General features: G+C 36.5%; 2 protein-coding genes across 3 annotated transcripts in view; one reads left to right on the plus strand and one right to left on the minus strand.

Annotated features, from left to right (window-relative positions):
• Positions 1-126: 126 nt before the first annotated feature.
• On the minus strand, positions 127-19,964 carry LOC125648962 (uncharacterized). Of its 2 annotated transcripts, XM_056165136.1 has the most exons (10): positions 19,361-19,964; positions 19,023-19,171; positions 14,825-15,104; positions 13,844-13,957; positions 7,443-7,454; positions 5,971-6,134; positions 2,116-2,188; positions 1,607-1,844; positions 1,244-1,373; positions 127-1,065 (listed from the first exon to the last, which is right to left on the minus strand). In XM_056165136.1, exons 2-10 carry the CDS (start codon positions 19,140-19,142, stop codon positions 928-930), a joined length of 1,269 nt encoding a protein of 422 aa, XP_056021111.1. In that variant the 5' UTR covers positions 19,143-19,171; positions 19,361-19,964; the 3' UTR covers positions 127-927. The 2 variants fall into 2 exon arrangements, with proteins under 2 accessions (XP_056021111.1, XP_056021112.1); XM_056165137.1 differs by lacking the exon at positions 7,443-7,454 and having other exon boundaries at positions 19,023-19,403.
• The window catches only part of LOC125648963 (uncharacterized), a 36,978-nt gene continuing 20,796 nt past the window's right edge, over positions 3,867-20,048 (plus strand). Inside the window, exons 1-2 of the mRNA XM_048876044.2 lie at positions 3,867-4,184; positions 4,839-4,950. Of these exons, the coding sequence (XP_048732001.1) occupies positions 4,870-4,950 (81 nt within the window). The 5' untranslated portion in view covers positions 3,867-4,184; positions 4,839-4,869. The remainder of the gene's footprint in view (positions 4,185-4,838; positions 4,951-20,048) is intronic.

The raw sequence follows: 20,048 nt of genomic DNA on the forward strand, positions 1-20,048 counted from the left end.
AGTTTCATATAAGAAATTAAGTTTTCGATTGCTGTTTTTACAATAATATTACAAGTATATTACAATGTAGTTTAATCCAGACTTAGTAATCAATCTGTTTGCATGGAATAAAGACAAACACATTAATAAAATAAATATATACGTATTTTATTGATATTTTTTTTTTTGCATCTGAGAAATGTCATACGACTACTGTGAGATCTACAATGTACTGCGACCAACACTCGTCTAATTTACAAACATAATACTGATATAGGTAAACGAGTCACGTGATAATCTGCCGATCACGTGATCAAACATAAAGTGTCAAACAACAGTGGAGAGGCATACAAGAAATGAAGCATAGATACAGTCATTTTGTTTTCAAAATATACCTTGCATTTATTCGTTCTAGTTAAAAACAACTCTATCAGTTTGTGTGAACAAGAAGTAAACTTATAAAAGAATTTTGGATCCATGCCCAATTCTTGTAAGATGAAGATATGTAGGGATACACGGGCGTGAACAGTAAGTAAAGGGTGCGCGCTGATTAGTGTTATAATTGTATATAAATATATCACAGTGTAGGTGACATCAGGAAAAGCGAGTATTTCTATTCACTGCATAAAACACACACAGGGAGACTAGAATAAGGTAACATCAGCACCTTCCACGAGATGCACTGGAAAACGAGGGAAAACGACACTGTCACCAAGGAGATGAAAGTACCTCCTTAGAGTTCGAAAGGAATGTCGGTATATGAGACTGGGGACGTCACAGCAACACAGACACACTAAGTTTGTTTGGTCGAATGATCCAAGCATGACTAATTAATGCATTAGCAGCAGCTTCAGTCATAACTCTTTATATAGTTTGTATTCAAGTGCATAAAATTCGTTAAGTCTTACTCTAACAAAGAATAAATAACTATAACAGTGGCTTTTGGATCTAGTATTCTTCAGACGTTCCGTATCTTAGTCCGTTTCTGACTTTTCTGTTGGCTAAATTCATTCTCTTCTTGGTAAGTCTCTCCGACACCCAGTCTGGGTGAATGATGAAGTGACCACGTATCAAAGGCTGTGTTGTCTGCAACACGAAAAAGAAATTGAGAGAAAAAAAAACTTTTTTGATGTTTTATCTAATAAATACAGACAATGGAATGGGGTCCCTTTTTGCATCTGTAATAATGAAACTAAGACTTTTATCATCGTTAATGGAAATTAAGATTTGCAGAAGCGTATTACATGTTTGTTTATATACTCACCATAAACATGCTATGTTCATGCACATATTCCTCTGATTTCGGGTAACGTATGACACGTCTCTGCATAGGACGCATGTCTGTATATGTATTACTACGCTGTAACATTGGTAACTGGGGTAAAGTGTCACTCCTGATTTGAAACAGAAGAACAATTTATCAAACATTCTTTCCGAAAATTCTCGCACTAAGGTCTACCGGAAGTATCCATATTTACTTTTTGAACTGTGAAAAAAGAATGCTCGATCGAAAGAGTACTTGTAATATTTCTAGCCCTGTTTTTTACACGAAAATATGTTACAATACTATAAATAAATTGATACATAATAAACTGTAGACAATACGACAGACAATATTGAAACCTACATCGCCAGACGCTTGTCCATTTCTCTAACTCTTCTGTCATCAGAGGCGTTTCTGTCTTCATAGTATGGCATCCATGACTGCGCGTAGAATCCCCTTGGGTCGGGTACTGTTCTGTACATGTTTTTGCGATTATTTCCGAACGTGAATGTTGCTTGTCGTTGGGGTCTCAGGGCCTCAGGAGGAAGGGGTGGGGCAAGGGATCCAGACATAGCCATGAGTCTAGCAGCTGTTTCTCTGTCTGAAGAGAAAAAAGTTGGCGCCGTGCATTGATAAACTGGTCTTTAGTACCACGATGAATTATCTAATAACATGTTTACGATAGATACATAATAATGTATGAAGTTGTCTTATTTCAAAAAGCAAATACGTCAGTCGTCCTTTCGATCATTCAACTGTGCAACAAAACCACAATGAAGCAATCATCTGATAACATGTTATATAATCAATCAGGGTATTCTTGTTTTCAGATTGGGTGAAGATTCCCAGTAGTAAATGCTGTCACATCGTACCGTAATCTGTGGTGGCGTTCACCCACGAGTGGAGCTCTGGTACAAAGGTCAAAGGGGCTCCTCGCGACGATTCCTGAAAGAAGTTGAGAAAGATTATTTCCACAGCTTACCGTAGCCGCTATCGTTCACTGTAAAACAGTCCGTGCTGCCGTGTGGTGATGTTTCGACAGAGATTTATGGAAAAAGAGTTTGTCTTTTTATATGCAATATTCCGTCATTATACTGAAGTGTATCGTCAAATACTCCAAGGAAAGACATGTTTATTTTTTGTAATAGCTTCATACACGCCGAGAAGTAAGCGCTTCAAATGGCATTGTCAAAAATTTTATTGCACAACGATATCAGTATCTCCTGAAATAGGGGTTAACGAGAAGTATTCAAAAATCTGTTATCTCTGACATTTCTTTTGTATAGACCCTTTACTACCTCTTTGGCCGTCTGAGAAGGTGTTTAAAATTGTATTTGTTACATAATGGCCATGTCAATTTCATCTTTATGGCAGTTATAAAGCTTCGATTATTCTACACTATAGAAAATTTCAAATAAAGTTGGCACGTTACATAATTTAGTTTTGTACCAAGCAACATGTACGTTCCTGATGCTCGCACTTTTTCCAGTCACTAAGGGTGTATATTCACCCTTAGTATTTCCCGAATGACCTATATGCAATATACGTTGAATATACTATTTCTACCGAGCTGTTGACACAATGAAGGCTTGCTGGCAATTAAATCATACGTACTTGGCATTGCTACAAAACGCAACCAAATTCAGAAATTACCTACCATTTGATAAATAGTATACTTGTCCATCTTGAAATCCAATAAATTGTATTTAATGTCCACTGTAAGAGATGTAAACTAAAACTGAAACCTAATCTCCTACAGTTTTGCCAATACAGCTATTTTCAATATAGTTATAATATTTCCTTTATTTATGGCCATGCGCGCTGGAAGGGTAGTACCCCTACAGCAAAGAAGTCAAAACTACATATGCTTAGCATGTGATTATTAATAATTAAATCTGAAAGCTCTAATATTCTTTTTCACAGAGAATGAAAATCACACAAGAGGAAATAGCAGGAGTTTGAAAAATTTGAAGAAAACCTCAAAAAATGACATGCAATCCCCTTCAGGTGCCTTTGTATATCAATATCTATTCATCACATTTATAAAACAGTGCTGAAATGTGCACTTTAAAAAAATGACCCCCTTGCGAATTGTCTACGTCGATGTCGTATTCAGATAGTTGTGAACTTCGGTGACCCATAAAGTAGAACCAGGTCTGCATGACAATGAGTCTTGTGAACACTATAATGCCTTTTAAACAGATCATTATTATCATTGTAGTGCCAATACACAATATAACATCGCACAGAGAGACAGTTCTACTTTCAAGATATTCAGATAACTCTTTGTCGGTTTTGGTCGTTCATTAGAAAGACTTTTGTGGTAACCTAAAGTTTAACAGAATGACTGTAACTGTGTTGTATCCAATTTTGTAAACATTTCATAAAGTTTTAAACCTCTCGATTCGATTCAAAACTTTTCAATGAGGCAATGAGTAGAGAAAACGGAAATCAAAGCAGAGGCGATACTATTTCAAAAACGAGGAAATTTGACTGGCGAAGTCTTGTATTTCTAGTTAATATCTAAATAATTACTCTTCTCGGTTAGTTTTAGCGGCCTCTGCTGTTCAGAAAAGTTTGAGTAAACACATCTAAAGAAAACATTACAGAAATGGAATGTAAATTAAAACCAGAGTTACATGTAATTTTAACATTTGTAAAGTCATTCTAAGAACTCGTTATTTGCTCATCTTTGTATTTTAAAGTCAATGCACACCCATTATAGGATTAAGTAACGTGATTATACAGAGCAGAACAAACAACACAGTTTTAATTGTATATTAAAGTTTGATTTAATTAACATGATATACATAGAATCGCCAAGGTCTCCGTTGAAGTTCAGTCCGGAGCTCAAACATTAGATTTTAACAGGAGCATGTGACTGATGGTCTTTTAGCTTAGGTTCTATATTGATTTGAGATACTAAACATTTAAGAAAAAGGTAAGACTTTTCAACTTTACACATGTATAATATATGCTATACTTTTACGTCAAGAATTAGACTAAAACTAAAAGAAACTGCTATTGATTGTAAGTGACAGATATATCAACTTTATATCAACTAATCGGTGTGAATGACAATTTTACGTTAACACATCGATGTCAATCATTTTCAACAGTCGCATATTATGAATAATGGCGTTGTCATATATCATTATCTCAAAATCATAAAAACAGCTGGAGGCAGTGTTGATCTCGAAGTCATTGAGCCACTTTAAATGTCGGTCAACACTCTGTTTAACAACAAGTCAACGATTTTCAAATGACAATTAAGACGACGAACTTTGTCATCGGTCTCCTCTCCTCAATTTAGAATAGTTTTTAAACAATAATGTATTTTATTTTCATATTCTGAACAGCAAATACATGTATTACGACAAATTCTTTTAAATACCGAGGTCTAGTGATCTGTTCGATACCCTATAAATAATATCGGTATTTGTATATATTGCCAAAAGAACCTCCCGAGATGTAACTGCGTTGGTTGGTCTGGTTTGGACATTTCCTGATTAATAATTTTTTTGCTTTCTGGTTTCAGACATTTTGTCTTTCACAGCGAAAATGTGTGAAAAATGATTCTTATTTTCTGTTTCAGAAATTTTGTCATGCATAGTGAAGAATGAAAAATGATTTTGTTCGGGACATCAGCAAGACGACCCGAGCACCCTAAACCGCTGTCTTTGCAACCTGCAGTATTTCGGCAAGTGGTGAGTAACACGTCATTTCCTGCTATACAGAAGACCAAGAAACCTGTTCCCAATCTCTTTGTACTTTGTTGCAATATAATATGGTTATACATAATTACGAAAGTGGCTATTTTGCGGAAAGGTAAATTGGGGTTTTCCTTTTACATATAAAACATAAAAAAAAATAATTCTAAATTGATACTATAATATAATTCAGAAATACAATAGTGTTAAAAATACATTGTACAGGAACATGTAAGCTGAGACTCCCAAAGACTTCCATGAATTGTTTTGTACATCTAGCTGGGGGTCATTTTTTATAAATACTTTCATTGAAATTTCGTTCTGAATCGATTCAAAATCGTGCTCAGTGTGCACCTCGTCTCTACATTCTACCTGTCTGACGTGAATAATGTCGGTTCTTTCCTTAGTAACAATTCAAATCTGCATTAATATTGATATCAGTAAACAATTTAGGACGATGATGGAGCATTATCATTGCAAAGCCCGAAGCACGCAACTACGTTAATTTTCGATATTACGTTTCAAGTGCTGTACGTAGTGGTGATTTAATGCTTTAATTGATTAGAGACCCTTTGCTTCTCTATTTTTTTTTTTTACCCCTATTAGAAATCTATAAGATTATTGGTAATATTTCAAAATACATAAGAATCATTTGTGGCTTTAACTCGTCGAAAACAAAGAGCTCAATATAAAACCAAAACTTTAGCAGTAGTTTATATCACAGTTCCTATGTCATTTAAATGTGTATAGTTTAACGTAGTTTTCTAATAGATGTAGGAAGACATTTTGGCTTATTTTTCTTTGTATCTAACCTCTTTAATAATTTGTGTGTACTGTATTTTCTAAGTAATATGCAGACATCCAAATGAATTTTGACGATAATTAATCTACTTTATTAATACATATAAGCAGCAACGTTAATTGCCGCAATTTCAAATATTCCATCAATGAGCACTGTCCAAAACAAAGAAGAAAATCTAGAAAATCACTTGATAAGGCGAGATAAATTCTGTTTACCTGTAGCTCTTTATAAATATCAGCGACGTCAGGCCCGTGCACGCCCAGCACTGTGTTGGGTCTCTTGGGTAGGTCTGTTTTGCACTCGGGTTCTGGCCAGCAAATCCAGTGAGGTTCCTGAGCTGGTGTCTTTGGTCTCTGTTCCACAACTGGCCCTTTATCAACTGAAAATAGGTCTACAGTCGTAGCGGGAGGCGAAATTTTGCACTTTTCTATTGTTACGTCTTATTAATTCTTTTGTTCTTAACCAACTGAAGAATACCCTCAATCAATGGAGCTGGATGCCAGCAGTGGTTGGACGTTGATCCAATGCCCCCTGTCTGTTACAACAAACTGATTTATGAACCTTTTTTTACTGGGGATTAAAAAGGGGGGATCGATATGGCCCTATCTATAATTTATAAGTTTTACTGCACAAGTTTGTAATAAAAGTGCAAATGGTTACGATTGTCGTAGAAGATATTGAAACAGCGGGAATGTCTAGGTTTAATTCCACTTTATACAGTTAAGCTTTAAATTGACAAAATGACACTGTCGCTCCAAACAATCTAATCTTGTGAAGTAAGAGAAAGATGATAAAAATACTTAACTCACAGGTAGCTTTTATACGGACAACAGCAATCATCATATCGTTACTCAATCAAAACGATTCAATTATCATATCGTTACTCAATCAAAACGATTTTATCAAGTTTGAAACCAATTCAAAACTCTTAACAGAAATGACCTTAGTTGTAAAATCTGACAAATATCTTTAAGAGAGAGACATCACCCCGTACTGTAGACTGTACGTTCTTAGTGAGTATCGATATTAAACTGATCAAATTAGGGAAAAAACGATAAAACCCCAAAAATTTACAAAGCAGTCTTACCGACAAGTTCCCGGTAGCGCTATTGGACCCAGAATGAACCAAGGAAGGACCTTAGTTACGATGTCTAGCACAAGAGGGTGTAATGCAGTTCAACATTTGTTCAATCTGGGGAATTATAATATAAACTGATTATACCAGCTAGCGTATGGCTTGACCTGAAATGAATGCGCTCTACGTCTGTGAGGTTTTTTTTCGATTTTAACAATAGGTGATTAAATAACTGTAGCGCATTAAAAGCTAGTGGTGGTTGTTTTTCAGCAGAGCTTTATGATAACATTTTCATTTGAGCGCAGTATCTACAGAAAAAATATGGCGAATCACAAAAGAAGCGATTGCAATAAAACGATCTCTTGTGTTTGATCGAAAGATTTTATATCAACTTGAATAATAAATAGGGTTTTGATAAAAAGTTTAATTGATAAGAAGTTTTATGTAAAGGAGAGAAAAAATCAACAAGCGTGGTGAAAAACCTGGTGTAACTGCAGATAAAAACTTGATATATGTTAGGAGATTAGTAGATTCAAAACACTTAGTGGTGAACAAAGTGTAGACATGTAAATAAAATAAAACAAAATATACTTGACTGTAGAATCGCCTTACCCTCCTCGCCATCTGTAATGTTTTAACACGAAATCAACTTTAGTACGCTTGTTTGCTTGCTTACATACTTAACCTGAACGTGAATAGAAAAATGGCTTTGCAGTTTGTAATTCAATAAGAATTCTATTTTTTGAAAAATAGATGCGATACACACACAGGTACATACTAGTATACTCACTTACATATACTATGCTTGCTTAATAAAAGTTGTACTCATCCTAATATCAGAAAATGCAAGGAAATAATGTCTTCAACTAATTCTACCACGCTGAGAAAACTATCTCTGTTTCTAAAATGGACACTGGAGGTGGTATGTTTCTCCGATACATAACAATCAATCTTTTATCTTTCCTTCTTATATGTCATTCTTATGTAAGACATGTATGTATATTTTATATTATTGATGTCTTCCTTTTCTTTATCTGTCACCATGACAAAATGTTTATGAACAAGTGAAGATAACGAACAGTGATCAATCTCATAAATCTTAAAGAATACAAGAGGTGGGATCAGGTGTCTAGGAGGAGTAAGCATCCCCTGATGACCGGTCACATCCGCGATGGGCTGTGTACCTTGGTTAGGTAGCAGTAATCCGTAGTTAAAATCAATGTGTAAAGAACGGTCTAACAATTGATATGAAACATGTTAGACAACATTCGACCTAGTGACAGCTTTTCATACATTATATACAGGAGTTTCGACAGTTTCATTTGAAGTCAGCTTGGGCAAATTCTATGTTCGTTATAATGATCTAATTTACCGATACAACCGGCCATTGGGTAAACTGCTGTCATACCAATTGAGTCTGTTCTTTGCACACTAACTTTATATAGGGATTGCTCTGTTTACACGTCGATATATAGGACTCACAGCGGGTGTGACCGGTCGACAGGGGATGCTTACTCTTCCTAGGCACCTGATCCCACCTCTGGTGTGTCCTGGAGTCCGTGTTTGCCCTACTCTTGATGTTGTATTCTTTATGGGAGTTATGAGATTGATCGTTGTTTGTTATCTTCACCTTTCCATTCTACACGTATATTGCAAACTGTAACCTCGCGTGACAATGTCTTGATTTGAGTGAAATAAATGAATGAAGACAGAATTTTTATCGATTAATATATAATAAATCAAAGTTCTTGTAATAGTTAGAGTTCTTTATCAGAAAAGCATATATTATTATGATATTTAAGTTTTCCTAATTACTTTATAAAAAACACACATAATGTAAAGGGGTTCAAAGTTTTATCTTTTTAAAAGCAAGTAGATTTCTTTTATTTCCTAAAATATAAAAAGTAGTTTGAGTAATGCAGCATGTGAATTTATATTAAGGGTGACGGACCTAATTCGTTTCTACAATAGAGTTTTTATTCAGATTTTCATATAAGGTAAACCATGCATTTATGAGGTAAAATCAATGAAAAAACAAATGAAAATCACATTTGATTTTCAGCGGGGGGCGTTTCAAAGGTTGGCTATGAAGTAGTCGTAATTGCAAAGGAAATATAGGGAAATTTCCCATGTGCAATATAGAAGTTCGAATTGGGTCTGTCGTCCTTAAAACAATAACATATTTATATCGGGTCTTACAACAGTCTGTTGGAATTCTCATCGGCACGAATTGTGCTCCTTTGTTAGCTGACCTGTTTCTATATTCATATGAAGCAGAATTTATTCAAAAAATTCTACATGAGAATAAAAAGTATCTTGCTGTGGCCTTCAACTCAACATTTAGATACATCGACGACGTTTCATGTATTAACAATAATCATTTTCATTCATATGTTGATTCGATATACATGTATTCCTGTGAACTCGAGATAAAAACACACCACAGAGTACTCCACATATGTTTCGTACTTAGATATTTTATTGAAAGTGAATATCAACGGAAAACTAACAACTAAACTTTATTACAAACGCGATGATTTCAGCTTCTCCATCGTCAACTTCCCATATTTATGTAGCAATATTCCATTATCACCTGCATATTGTGTTTACATCTCTCAACAGGGTCGTTTAAAGTCAACATTTCACAAATTCTACAAGCCGAATGGTCGAAAGATCAAACCCTAAACCTCACCAAAAACTCTCACGCTATATCCAAACCAAAATCACAACTTTTGTAGAACAGTGAGCCTATGTAAACCTGTTGACTTTTGAAGACCTGTATATGTCAGCTTTTGTAGGCCTCTGTACTTATCGCCTTTTGAAGACCACTGTATCTGTCAACGTTTTTTAAAAACATGTCTACTTTTGAAGACCCGTGTGCCCATCCACTTTGTAGACCCGTTCCACCAGACCCGTTCCCCTGGCTGTGGTTTAGCTAAATAGTAGATAGGGACAGTGGAAATCTCGTTAATCCATTCATGCGCGTTACTAATTAGATGACGAGGCATTTGGCTATTGACAGATATGAATCCCCCATTTCTTGATAATCTGACATGGATTAAATAGACGTTTTGCCATCTAAATCGCGGGTCCGCCGAAAGGGTAACTATTGGAGAGATCGGTTCCCGACGCCGCCGCACTTAGTTCCCCTTCGTGCGGTCCCTGAGAGTTTTTGCATCCCACTGTGGCCAGGCGATTCTTACGGTTAGGGTCTGAGCATCATCATCAGGGTGATCTTATGTATTACCCGACCCTGTCGGCCCCCTGTCAGTACGTCTCTGAACCCAGCGCAAAGCGTAGGCCACCCAGGGTGTAGCCCCGATAAGGTGTTAGGTAGTAGATGCCAAGACTTCCGTATCCCCGAGCACCCGGGTTCCATGGTACCGCAAAGTCCCCACCAACGCCAGGCACTGGTCCGAATCCATATACGGGGGTAACCTATTTAAGTCCATTTCCCTCTGTTACCTCTGTGTCGTCTCAGGTCACAAAGACGCTTTGCCTCTCCTTTGGGTGGAGAGAGTTGACACAACATGCGTTTATACGCAAGAGCCTCTCGTCTCATGTATTTTTCGGTGGTAACGCTCAGTCTCTCCTCGTTACCCGACTCTCACCACTAGGAAGTCGCAAGACATAGGCTGGCCTGCTGCTCGGAGGTCAAGTAGGATACAGCATAAAGAGGTCTGACCGCCCGACAATTTGGTTTCGACCTCTGGGAAGTGAACCGTCGTGCCGAAGGCCATATCCCCATGCTTGCCCGAGTCGATTCACGCCTACGGGCGCAACCGGTACCCCAAAAGAAGACGTCCATGTGGGAACCGAGATGTACCATCTTCCTAAGCCCGGACCACCTTCCAGTACTACCGGGGTCGAGTCATTATGCTACTATCTACTATCATGCTTCTGAAGGGCAACCGTTGTGCACCTGACATCGACCACCCGCCAGGAAAAGCGCTAGACACTAGTCCTGAGCGAAGAGGGTCATAGTTACTCCCGCCGTTTAACCGCGCTTGATTGAATTTCTTCACTTTGACATTCAGACCCTCCACTTTTGTAAATCTCAGTACTCGTCGATTATTGAAAATCTGTGCACCTGTCGACTTTTTTTTTTTAACAGATCTGTCGACTTCTGAAGACCCGTCGACGTTTGTAAACACCAGTGCCTGTCGATTTTTGTCGACATCTGTACCTTTCGATCTTTGTAGACCTGTCCACTTTCGAAGACCTGCATATTCTTCGACGTTTTTGATCTGCAGGCTTTTGTAGTCCACTGTACATGTCGACATTTACAGATTCGCGTCCCCGTCGACTTTTGTAGTCCCGTAAACCACTGGACCGGTCATCTTACAAATTATTCACATTTAGTGGAGAAAGTGGTCACCCAAAATTGCTGATTTTTTTTCCAACTTATTTAATTAAATGCACAAAGCAGTATGATTACTGATCCAACAGCCCCCATTGCGTTCTTTTCTTGTCCTATGTTTACGTAATTTCAGGTGGTTCTTTCGGCTTTTTCTTTCGGTTGTTAAGGAGGGTTTGATTTTTCTGACCTATATTGATATACTCCGTGTCTTGCATCAGGTACTATCTTTGTCGTATTCTAAACTTGACTTGGAACATCACAATAACCCCTGTTATAGGAGTACCTACATCTACCTCGTATTGCCTGTCAGACTAGTTATTGTGATATTACATCTACCTCGTATTGCCTGTCAGACTAGTTATTGTGATATTACATCTACCTCGTATTGCCTGTCAGACTAGTTATTGTGATATTACATCTACCTCGTATTGCCTGTCAGACTAGTTATTGTGATATTACATCTACCTCGTATTGCCTGTCAGACTAGTTATTGTGATATTACATCTACCTCGTATTGCCTGTCAGACTAGTTATTGTGATATTACATCTACCTCGTATTGCCTGTCAGACTAGTTATTGTGATATTACATCTACCTCGTATTGCCTGTCAGACTAGTTATTGTGATATTACATCTACCTCGTATTGCCTGTCAGACTAGTTATTGTGATATTACATCTACCTCGTATTGCCTGTCAGACTAGTTATTGTGATATTACATCTACCTCGTATTGCCTGTCAGACTAGTTATTGTGATATTACATCTACCTCGTATTGCCTGTCAGACTAGTTATTGTGATATTGCTCACTAAAACGTAGTAATAAAGAGGGCACGTGGTGGAAATGTGTTAATTAACCGAAAGCTCTCTTGAGTCTTGTAAAATTATCCGGGAGTTTTTACTGTTTGCATACAGAATTTATAATAGGTATGATAACATGATAATACTTGTAAAGAACGGGAACACAAAATGGAATTGAAATAAAAATTTTCACACATTCATTGGAAAATGACAGTATTTTGTACATCATATCCTACTCTTTTAACATGGGTCTTTTCGCATAGTACTATATACCATGGACCTTGTGCGCAGTAGTATCAACTTTAGAAAAGAACTATAATCTATCAATATTAAACTGTTTAAGTTTACGGTATTAAGTCGTTCCTAATCTGCTGAAATTAAATTTTTTGGATTATCCCATACCAAATAAAGTAGAGCGATAGAGAAAATCATTAAAACGTATTTTAACAGTAAACGGTTTGAACACAGACAAAGATTGGATCTATATGAACTAAATGGAGACTCTTACCGGTGGGATAAAAAGTTGCCGGTGATGGAATCCGGAGTATTGGTTTACGGTTAGATTTGGGTGGTATATGAATCGTGGTTACCCTCATCTCCAAAAAGCACTTTAAGCCTTAAGTTCCAGGCTAGTCGACCTCCAATGTCCGAGTTACCTAGTGGTAATACTTTTAACGCTTTCCATCTATATTTAGGACTTCAATTTTGAAATTAATAGAGTTATCCCTCTCGACGCTGCCTTTGAGTTCGTATTGTTGAATGTTTAAGTACGTAATCCTTGGATTTACAACTTTTAAGTGTTCTATCCTTGATGCATTATCAACGGATAAACCTTTCTGTACCCGAGGAGAACTCACTTTCTAAAAGTATCACATAAATGTAGGTCTGAGACATAAATTGTTGTATGGTCGATTCACAAAGAAAGAAAGAAACTTGGGCATTTACCAGCAAATTGTGTGATAAGTAGATGTCTTTATCATAAAAGTCTCTGCAATGCCAGAAAATCCATTGATTGTGTTGCAAAGGTATAGATTAAACACAGGATATTAAGTTTTGTTGACAAAATGAATTTAGTGTTTTTCACTCTCTATTTAAACTGAGACAATCTAAACAAAAAATTAATTCTTTACTTTCCATTCAAATGAAAATAATAAAGGCATTAAAAAATGTCAAGCTTATGTAATCAGCTGAGACGCTTTGTCAGTTGTTAATGTTCCAAGTGTTAAATAAACACATGGTCATATATCAAAATATATTAAAAATACCCCGCAGTACCCAGCAACCCCCATTGGTTTTTCTTTCATCCCTTGTTTACGTCATTACAAGTGGTCTATTCAACTGGTAAAATGGCAGCGTGTAAGTTTGCTTCCCAGGGTTTGAAATTTATTGACAGACTATCGAACTATTTTTTTTTAATTTCAAAAATCACCTGGAAATGAATTTCATAAAACTCAAGTTTGGCGTCTTTTGAATTAAACAGTGCGTAAAGGATGTGTGTAATTTTTATGAATGACCCGTATGATTACTCGAGCTATTTTCAAATAATCCCTGTTGTGTTAGTGTTGGAAATCTTACAAAAGAACATAAAATTTGCATGAAATATACATCTACATGTATGATTCCTAGTATTTTTTTCCTTTCTGGTCTCATATAATAACAGGACATGTACTTCATATAATAACAGGTCATGTACTTCATATAATAACAAGACATGTACTTCCTATAATAATACCCATCATCACTGTCTTGATTGATTTCCTCAAAATATGTGATAACAATACCAAGGAGTAAAGGAAAAGATGATTGAGACCAACACTTGGACAGCACGAATACATTACATGACAACTTCTCTCACCTTCGTCTTCCCTCTTCTCCTCTGGTTTTTCTTCGTCTCCTTTTTCTTCCTCTTCCATCTTTTTATCCATGGCTGCCTCGTACAACTCTATCAGGTATTGTTTTGGGATTTCTCCTGTAAAGAAAAAACCAAATGCACATACTGGATCATTCCTAAATGTGCATCGAAATAGTCTTGACTAGTTCTATATTGAAAACCAAGAACGTACTCCTGAAGATATGTTTCTCCAGATATGTACATTACTATAGTGTTTATCCATCAAAAAATAATGTGTTGGAGTACCAAATATTCAGCATGCTATAGGGGTTGCAACAGTCTTGCCTGTAGTCGCAAATTCTAAGGTCGCATAATGATCTACTTTGCCAATACAACCTGTTATTAGGTCGAATGCTGTCTGGCGTGTTTCACACCAATTGTTAGGCCGTTCTTTACACACTGATTTTGTAATCCATATACATGTGCCTGATCAAGATATAGGGCTAATGGCGGGTGTGACCAGCCGACTGGGTATACTCACTTCTCTAGTGTGTCCAGGGGTCTTTGTTTGGCCTACTCTTAAGTTTGCATTCTTTACAGAACTTATGAGATTGAATACTGTTGCTTATCTCCACTTTTTCATTTATTTGTCTCGCTTGTTTCTGTGTTTTTACATTATTTTATGTCTCATTTGGAAAAAATTTCACTCCTGTAGAAACGTAAAGAGCTTTAGATGAAGTGCCACATTTTGCCCTTCTAGTATGCATGGCGATCAGGGCTGTAGCCGTTCTGTATCGTGTTACAGGACCTCCAATTATAAGGTCATACCCCCAAAGACTCATGCATAACTTTCAGTTTTGATGCTGGGTGCTTGGCGGAAGGAACAGTCGTTACCTATGTTAAACCTGTTGGGTTTGTCACTGTACCGGGATATCAACGTTGTAGTCAACCTTCACATTTAAAAGCTTGAATTCACACTTTGACAAGATTTAACCTTTTTCTTACTATTGTTCAGCATGATTTTCTCCCCCGATATTTGTAGATCACTAGGTGGGACTGGCGTCTGCTGGCGGCTGGGATAGGGGGTAGGGTATGGGCTGACGTAATTATCCAGAAATGTTCCCTGGTATGGATTGTGTGCGTCGTTGAGCATGTTACTGAAGCTGTCGATGAATGGACTGTCCACGTCACTAGCACGTGACCGTTCCTCCATGTTCTTCTGTGCTTTTTTTATATACCAGGAATTCGTTCCTGCTGTTTTTGGACGTCTTAGGTCTAGAGACTCCTGTAAGATAATAGCATAGCAATTTATTCCTTTCGAGTTACCAAACGTATCGATATCTTCGTTATTTATACATGTATATTATTTGAGTAACTTTTCATTTTACACATCTCTTTGATTCTGATTTTAAATACATATAAATGTATGAATAAGGGCCATACTTGTAATTCACCAAACTAAACATTAATATTAGCTTCTGTTTCATTTCTACGGAAGCCGATAGGTGCCAGGGTATAGAATTAATATTTATTTAACTGGCGGCCGCCACTTAATTTATGTGGCGGCCGCCACTTCATTTAACTGGCGGCCGCCACTTATTATCTGGCGGCCGCCATATAAATTAACTGGCGGCCGCCACTTATTATCTGGCGGCCGCCATATAAATTAACTGGCGGCCGCCAGTTATTTTATCTGGCGGCCGCCACTTAATTCATATATGGAGGCTGCCAATTGCAAAAACAATGTAATTTAGAATAGTACGCAAACACGCAGCATCGTTTTTCAAAGTGTATAGGGACAGTCGGATAAGAAATTGTCTTCTACAATTGTTGACAAGCAAAAAAGGAACCTAAAATGTCTCATTTGTCCAAACTTCGTACTCCGAAATTGGAGGGAGGGGGCTCCGTTCATTCTTCAATTGATCAGTTCATTCATTATTACATTTTTACCATTCATTACTACCACCAAAAGAGTGGGGTGGGGGCCAATCCGCCAATTAATCTTATTTCACATGTGAAAATAATTATAGTTTGCATGTGAAAATAATAGAAATTGACGTTGTCAAAAAAATGGAGGGTCAGCCCCGTGGTTCTACGTATTTAACAGTACAATCGAAACACAATGATTTAATGCTCTTAATTGTATATATATATATATATATATCACATACATATTACTAAGCATTGGGAGGGGTTGCACCCTTTTCATTTTGAGAGAGAGATAGAGAAAGAGAGAGGAATTGAATAACTGGTTACAGCCATATAAATGATTTAATTTGAGTCTCGGCCACCATATAAATTAAGTGGCGGCCGCCACTTAATTTATCTGGCGGCCGCCATATAAATTAACTGGCGGCCGCCATATAAATTAACTGGCGGCCTCCATATAATTAACTGGCGGCCGCCATATAAATTAACTGGCGGCCGCCAGATAATAAGTGGCGGCCGCCAGTTAAATTAAGTGGCGGCCGTCACATAAATTAAGTGGCGGCCGCCAGATAAATTAAGTGGCGGCCGCCACTTGATTTATATGGCGGCCGCCAGATAATAAGTGGCGGCCGCCAGTTAAATTAAGTGGCGGCCGCCACATAAATTAAGTGGCGGCCGCCAGTTAAATAAATATTAATTCTATACCCTGGCACCTATCGGCTTCCGTACATTTCAAATATTAAAAGATAAAGACACACATATATCCATGGGGTTTCCTTGTACTTATGACGATATAAAAAGTTTTTACAATTTTTTTTTATTGAAATAGGCATGTCATGATAATTTTAAAAAGATACATGCTTATTGAAATACCTTCATAAAAATATATACAACAAAGCATTGGCAATTTTTTCTTCATTGTAAAGAATGAAACACATTAAATAAAGGCTTCTAAGGGTATTGTATTCTATAGGACGCTAAGCCCTTATGTGCATAGAATTAGTCATTAAATGTATACCCATTTTTAAAGTATTTATTACACAAATCATTCGTCGAAAACTTTTTTCTCTTTTAGCGAAGTTTGAAAAGTAAACTTTAAAAATCCAATCCAATTTGAATTCCAATGCCGTTTCAGTCTATTATACTTGTATTGAAAATTGCAAATCAAATCATGATTTTCGTGGCTCTTTGAAAAATGATTTTTTTTTTTTGCACTGTAAGCGTTCATTGTATTCTCAAAACACTGTCAAATTATAAGTTGATAAGGTACATGTGATGAGGATTTTAAAACGGCAGTTCTGTATGATATACATATGTACACTGACAGGCTCAGTGCATACCAATTTGCTGAACCTCATCGAACTGAAAATTTTGAAATTTGTTCGAAAATGCTCTTTTCTAGGATCTTCAAATGTATGTAAGGGAAAATATTATGATGTTATTGTTTAATTAGTACGAAAGCGTGGAGGTAATGTTGTTATAAAACTACGATTGTTATGCCGATATGGTCATGGAACCGGACAGTAAAATCAGATATCAAACAGATGAGAAGATTCCTCAGAAATATCTATTGTCTCCCCGCTGCATTGTGTTTTATCATACTTATAAATTTGGTATTGGATTACTGTTAGTTTTCATTGGTGCTTTAGGAAATATGAAACACTCAGAGAATTATCTAAGCGATCCCTAGATAGATTGTATTGAAAACCCGATTAAGATTCCTTTCAACTGTTGATTGAGAACTAAAGTTTTCAAAACAGATGTTCAAAAGTTAAATGACCAATTCAAATATCCAAAGGCGAAGCACGCCGTTACGACAAAAGCCACGATCTTCATTTCGCTGCCAATCTATTGATATGGTGGTATTGAGCACCACCACAGGATTGGAATTGTCCGAAGCATTTTGTTTGCCTATTTATTTGATGAAATTGCTTTCCATTGGACCGAATGATGATTGAGCTTAATCACGAGAGCCATTAGATTTTACTGGTCTATTGTTCAAATCACGATACCATCAGAAGACGACCAAGTTATTAATGATATAACTATTGAAGTCCCTTTTCTAGCGACATATTATCTGTGAAAATTTCTCCTGTAATTCTATCTAAGATGCAAATACAGTGGCGGTCCATGAGACTGAATCTCCATAATTATAAAATAGAAGTCTAGTCGACTAGAAAATATATCATGCAATGTTTAAAACAAACCTCGTAAATCAATACTGATTGTGTTGCAGGGTACATTGTATACATACACCCTGAATATGAATTACTCTAAAATAAAATGTTGAAAATTAAAACACAAATGATATGAGATAAAAACGATAGATTGATAAAGATCGACAGAGAATTATCTATGAAAACATAGTCACGAGGAGCATGTGGTTATGAAGACCTCGGGATTAATAGAATATCCTTATTGAGTGTTGGAGTATATATTGGGCTTGTGTCATTTAAGAACTTCCAAGTACCCACGTAATCTCATGTTAGCAAACATTGATAGCGCATGGTGGATTTTCTGTCGTTCACCTGAGAGAGAGAGAGAGAGAGAGAGAGAGAGAGAGTATTACAATCATGATTGAACGTGATTGACTAGGAAATCAGTACATGGAATAAATGATAAAACAAAACCTATAAAATCTTTTGAGAGAGAGAATGTATTTCTTGATTTCAGATTACTTTGAGTTTTCAAATTTTACATCCTATTCAAAATGTAAAGAATTTTCTGGTCATCAGATCGAATGAAAACGATTTTTGTTGACATTCGAGAGACATTCAATGTGTTGGTGTACTCCAATTGATATATAGTATGCTCTAGATAGTCTATAATAATCGTTCTCCCTTACATTATGTATTTAAACAGGAGAAACGGGTTAGTGAAGGGATAGATTTACTTTTAAATTGAAGGATGGTTCTATAAGCGTTTTGTACAAAAAGCTTTTCACAACACTTATGGACGGGACAAACCAAACGCAAATTTGGGAATGTTAATGGGAATGTCGATTATTATACTCTTCAAGTATCAGTATCATTTATATCACGAATTTTTATATTAATTTTCAGCAACCTGATAATGTACACATGTCACAATAAAATAGAAAATTCGAAATTGGCGAAACTGTGATTTAAACAGCAAAAAACTGTGAAAGACAAACAAAATATCAATCAGACAGATGTTCATGTTTGGATAGTTGTATTTAACGTGGAAGAACGTTTAGTCCCAGAGTACAAGACCCTGTTGTTATATTTTTTCTCTCTCTGTAACCAAGGCTTACCTTCTTTTGATGTTGATTGCTGTACCTCCATGACTCAGTTGGTGTAGTTTTGGTCTTGGTTCTTGTTCGTTTCTTGTTAAAGTCTTCCATGTACTGTGTATTCCACATCTTTTCCGGCATGTTTGCAGTTAACACCCTCCTGGGGAACTCTGTCCAAACAATTTCAAAGCAAACGCTGTCTAGTTCAAACCACTTACCAAAAAAGAGTGAGAAAATTTACAAGTTTTCACTTATATTTTTTGAATTTTCTGTGTCAATACACAAATATCATTCAAAAGAATTTTAAACTATCCGCCGAATGATTTCTTACAAGTACAAAAATCTTTAAATACCAATACCCGCTAGACTGTGGAAGACTGCTTTGACAGTGAATCGGATCGATCCACTACGACCTACCGATCTTCTACACACTTTCACTCCCTCGCTGTAGTAGAACCCTGTCTAGTTATGGCTTCTATTGTCGGAGTCAAATTGATTTTTTACCCTTTAACGGGACACCAAGTTACACCAATGCCTTTTGCAGATGAATTTTGATAGCAAAAAAGATATTTCATTCAATTGTCTCATTTAGAAAGTGGGGCGATGAACATAATGAATTGTAAAGCGATTAACCAAGGCAAGAAGCATCAACTGAAATGGGTCGTTTTAAGCTCTAGACCGCATCATCAAAGAAAATCCTATAGTGATATTATACATAATTGTATACTCAGTATCTTTCATGTTGTAATTACGTGCACATAATTTACCATTTGAAGTTATAACCTCTATAACACATAACTTCTCTCAGAATGATGTATTTAACCATTAATTTCATTGAATATTCTATACAATAAAACAAGACAAATAATTATAAATTCAGTACGATTTCAAGACATAAGTTAAACAGGTGCATATTTATCAAGCCTAATTAACCCACACCTGGTTCTGGTCTCTTCCATGTAGGATAGTGTCTGCAGGATGTGAATTTACTCGCACCCTCGACTTGTGATCATAATAGTTCACTTGGAACATCGGTGAAGCCTTTCT

This window comes from Ostrea edulis, chromosome 5 (genome assembly GCF_947568905.1).
Source record: "Ostrea edulis chromosome 5, xbOstEdul1.1, whole genome shotgun sequence".
Classification (NCBI taxonomy): domain Eukaryota; kingdom Metazoa; phylum Mollusca; class Bivalvia; order Ostreida; family Ostreidae; genus Ostrea; species Ostrea edulis.

Excerpts from the sequence above, each read along its gene's own strand:
- LOC125648962 (XM_056165136.1), bottom strand. The coding sequence starts at position 19,142 with ATGCCGGAAAAGATGTGGAATACACAGTACATGGAAGACTTTAACAAG. Across the intron at positions 2,189-5,970 it reads ATATTTATAAAGAGCTACAG|GAATCGTCGCGAGGAGCCCC; the intron begins GTAAACAGAATT and ends AACTTCTTTCAG. Across the intron at positions 1,845-2,115 it reads GAACGCCACCACAGATTACG|ACAGAGAAACAGCTGCTAGA; the intron begins GTACGATGTGAC and ends TTTTCTCTTCAG.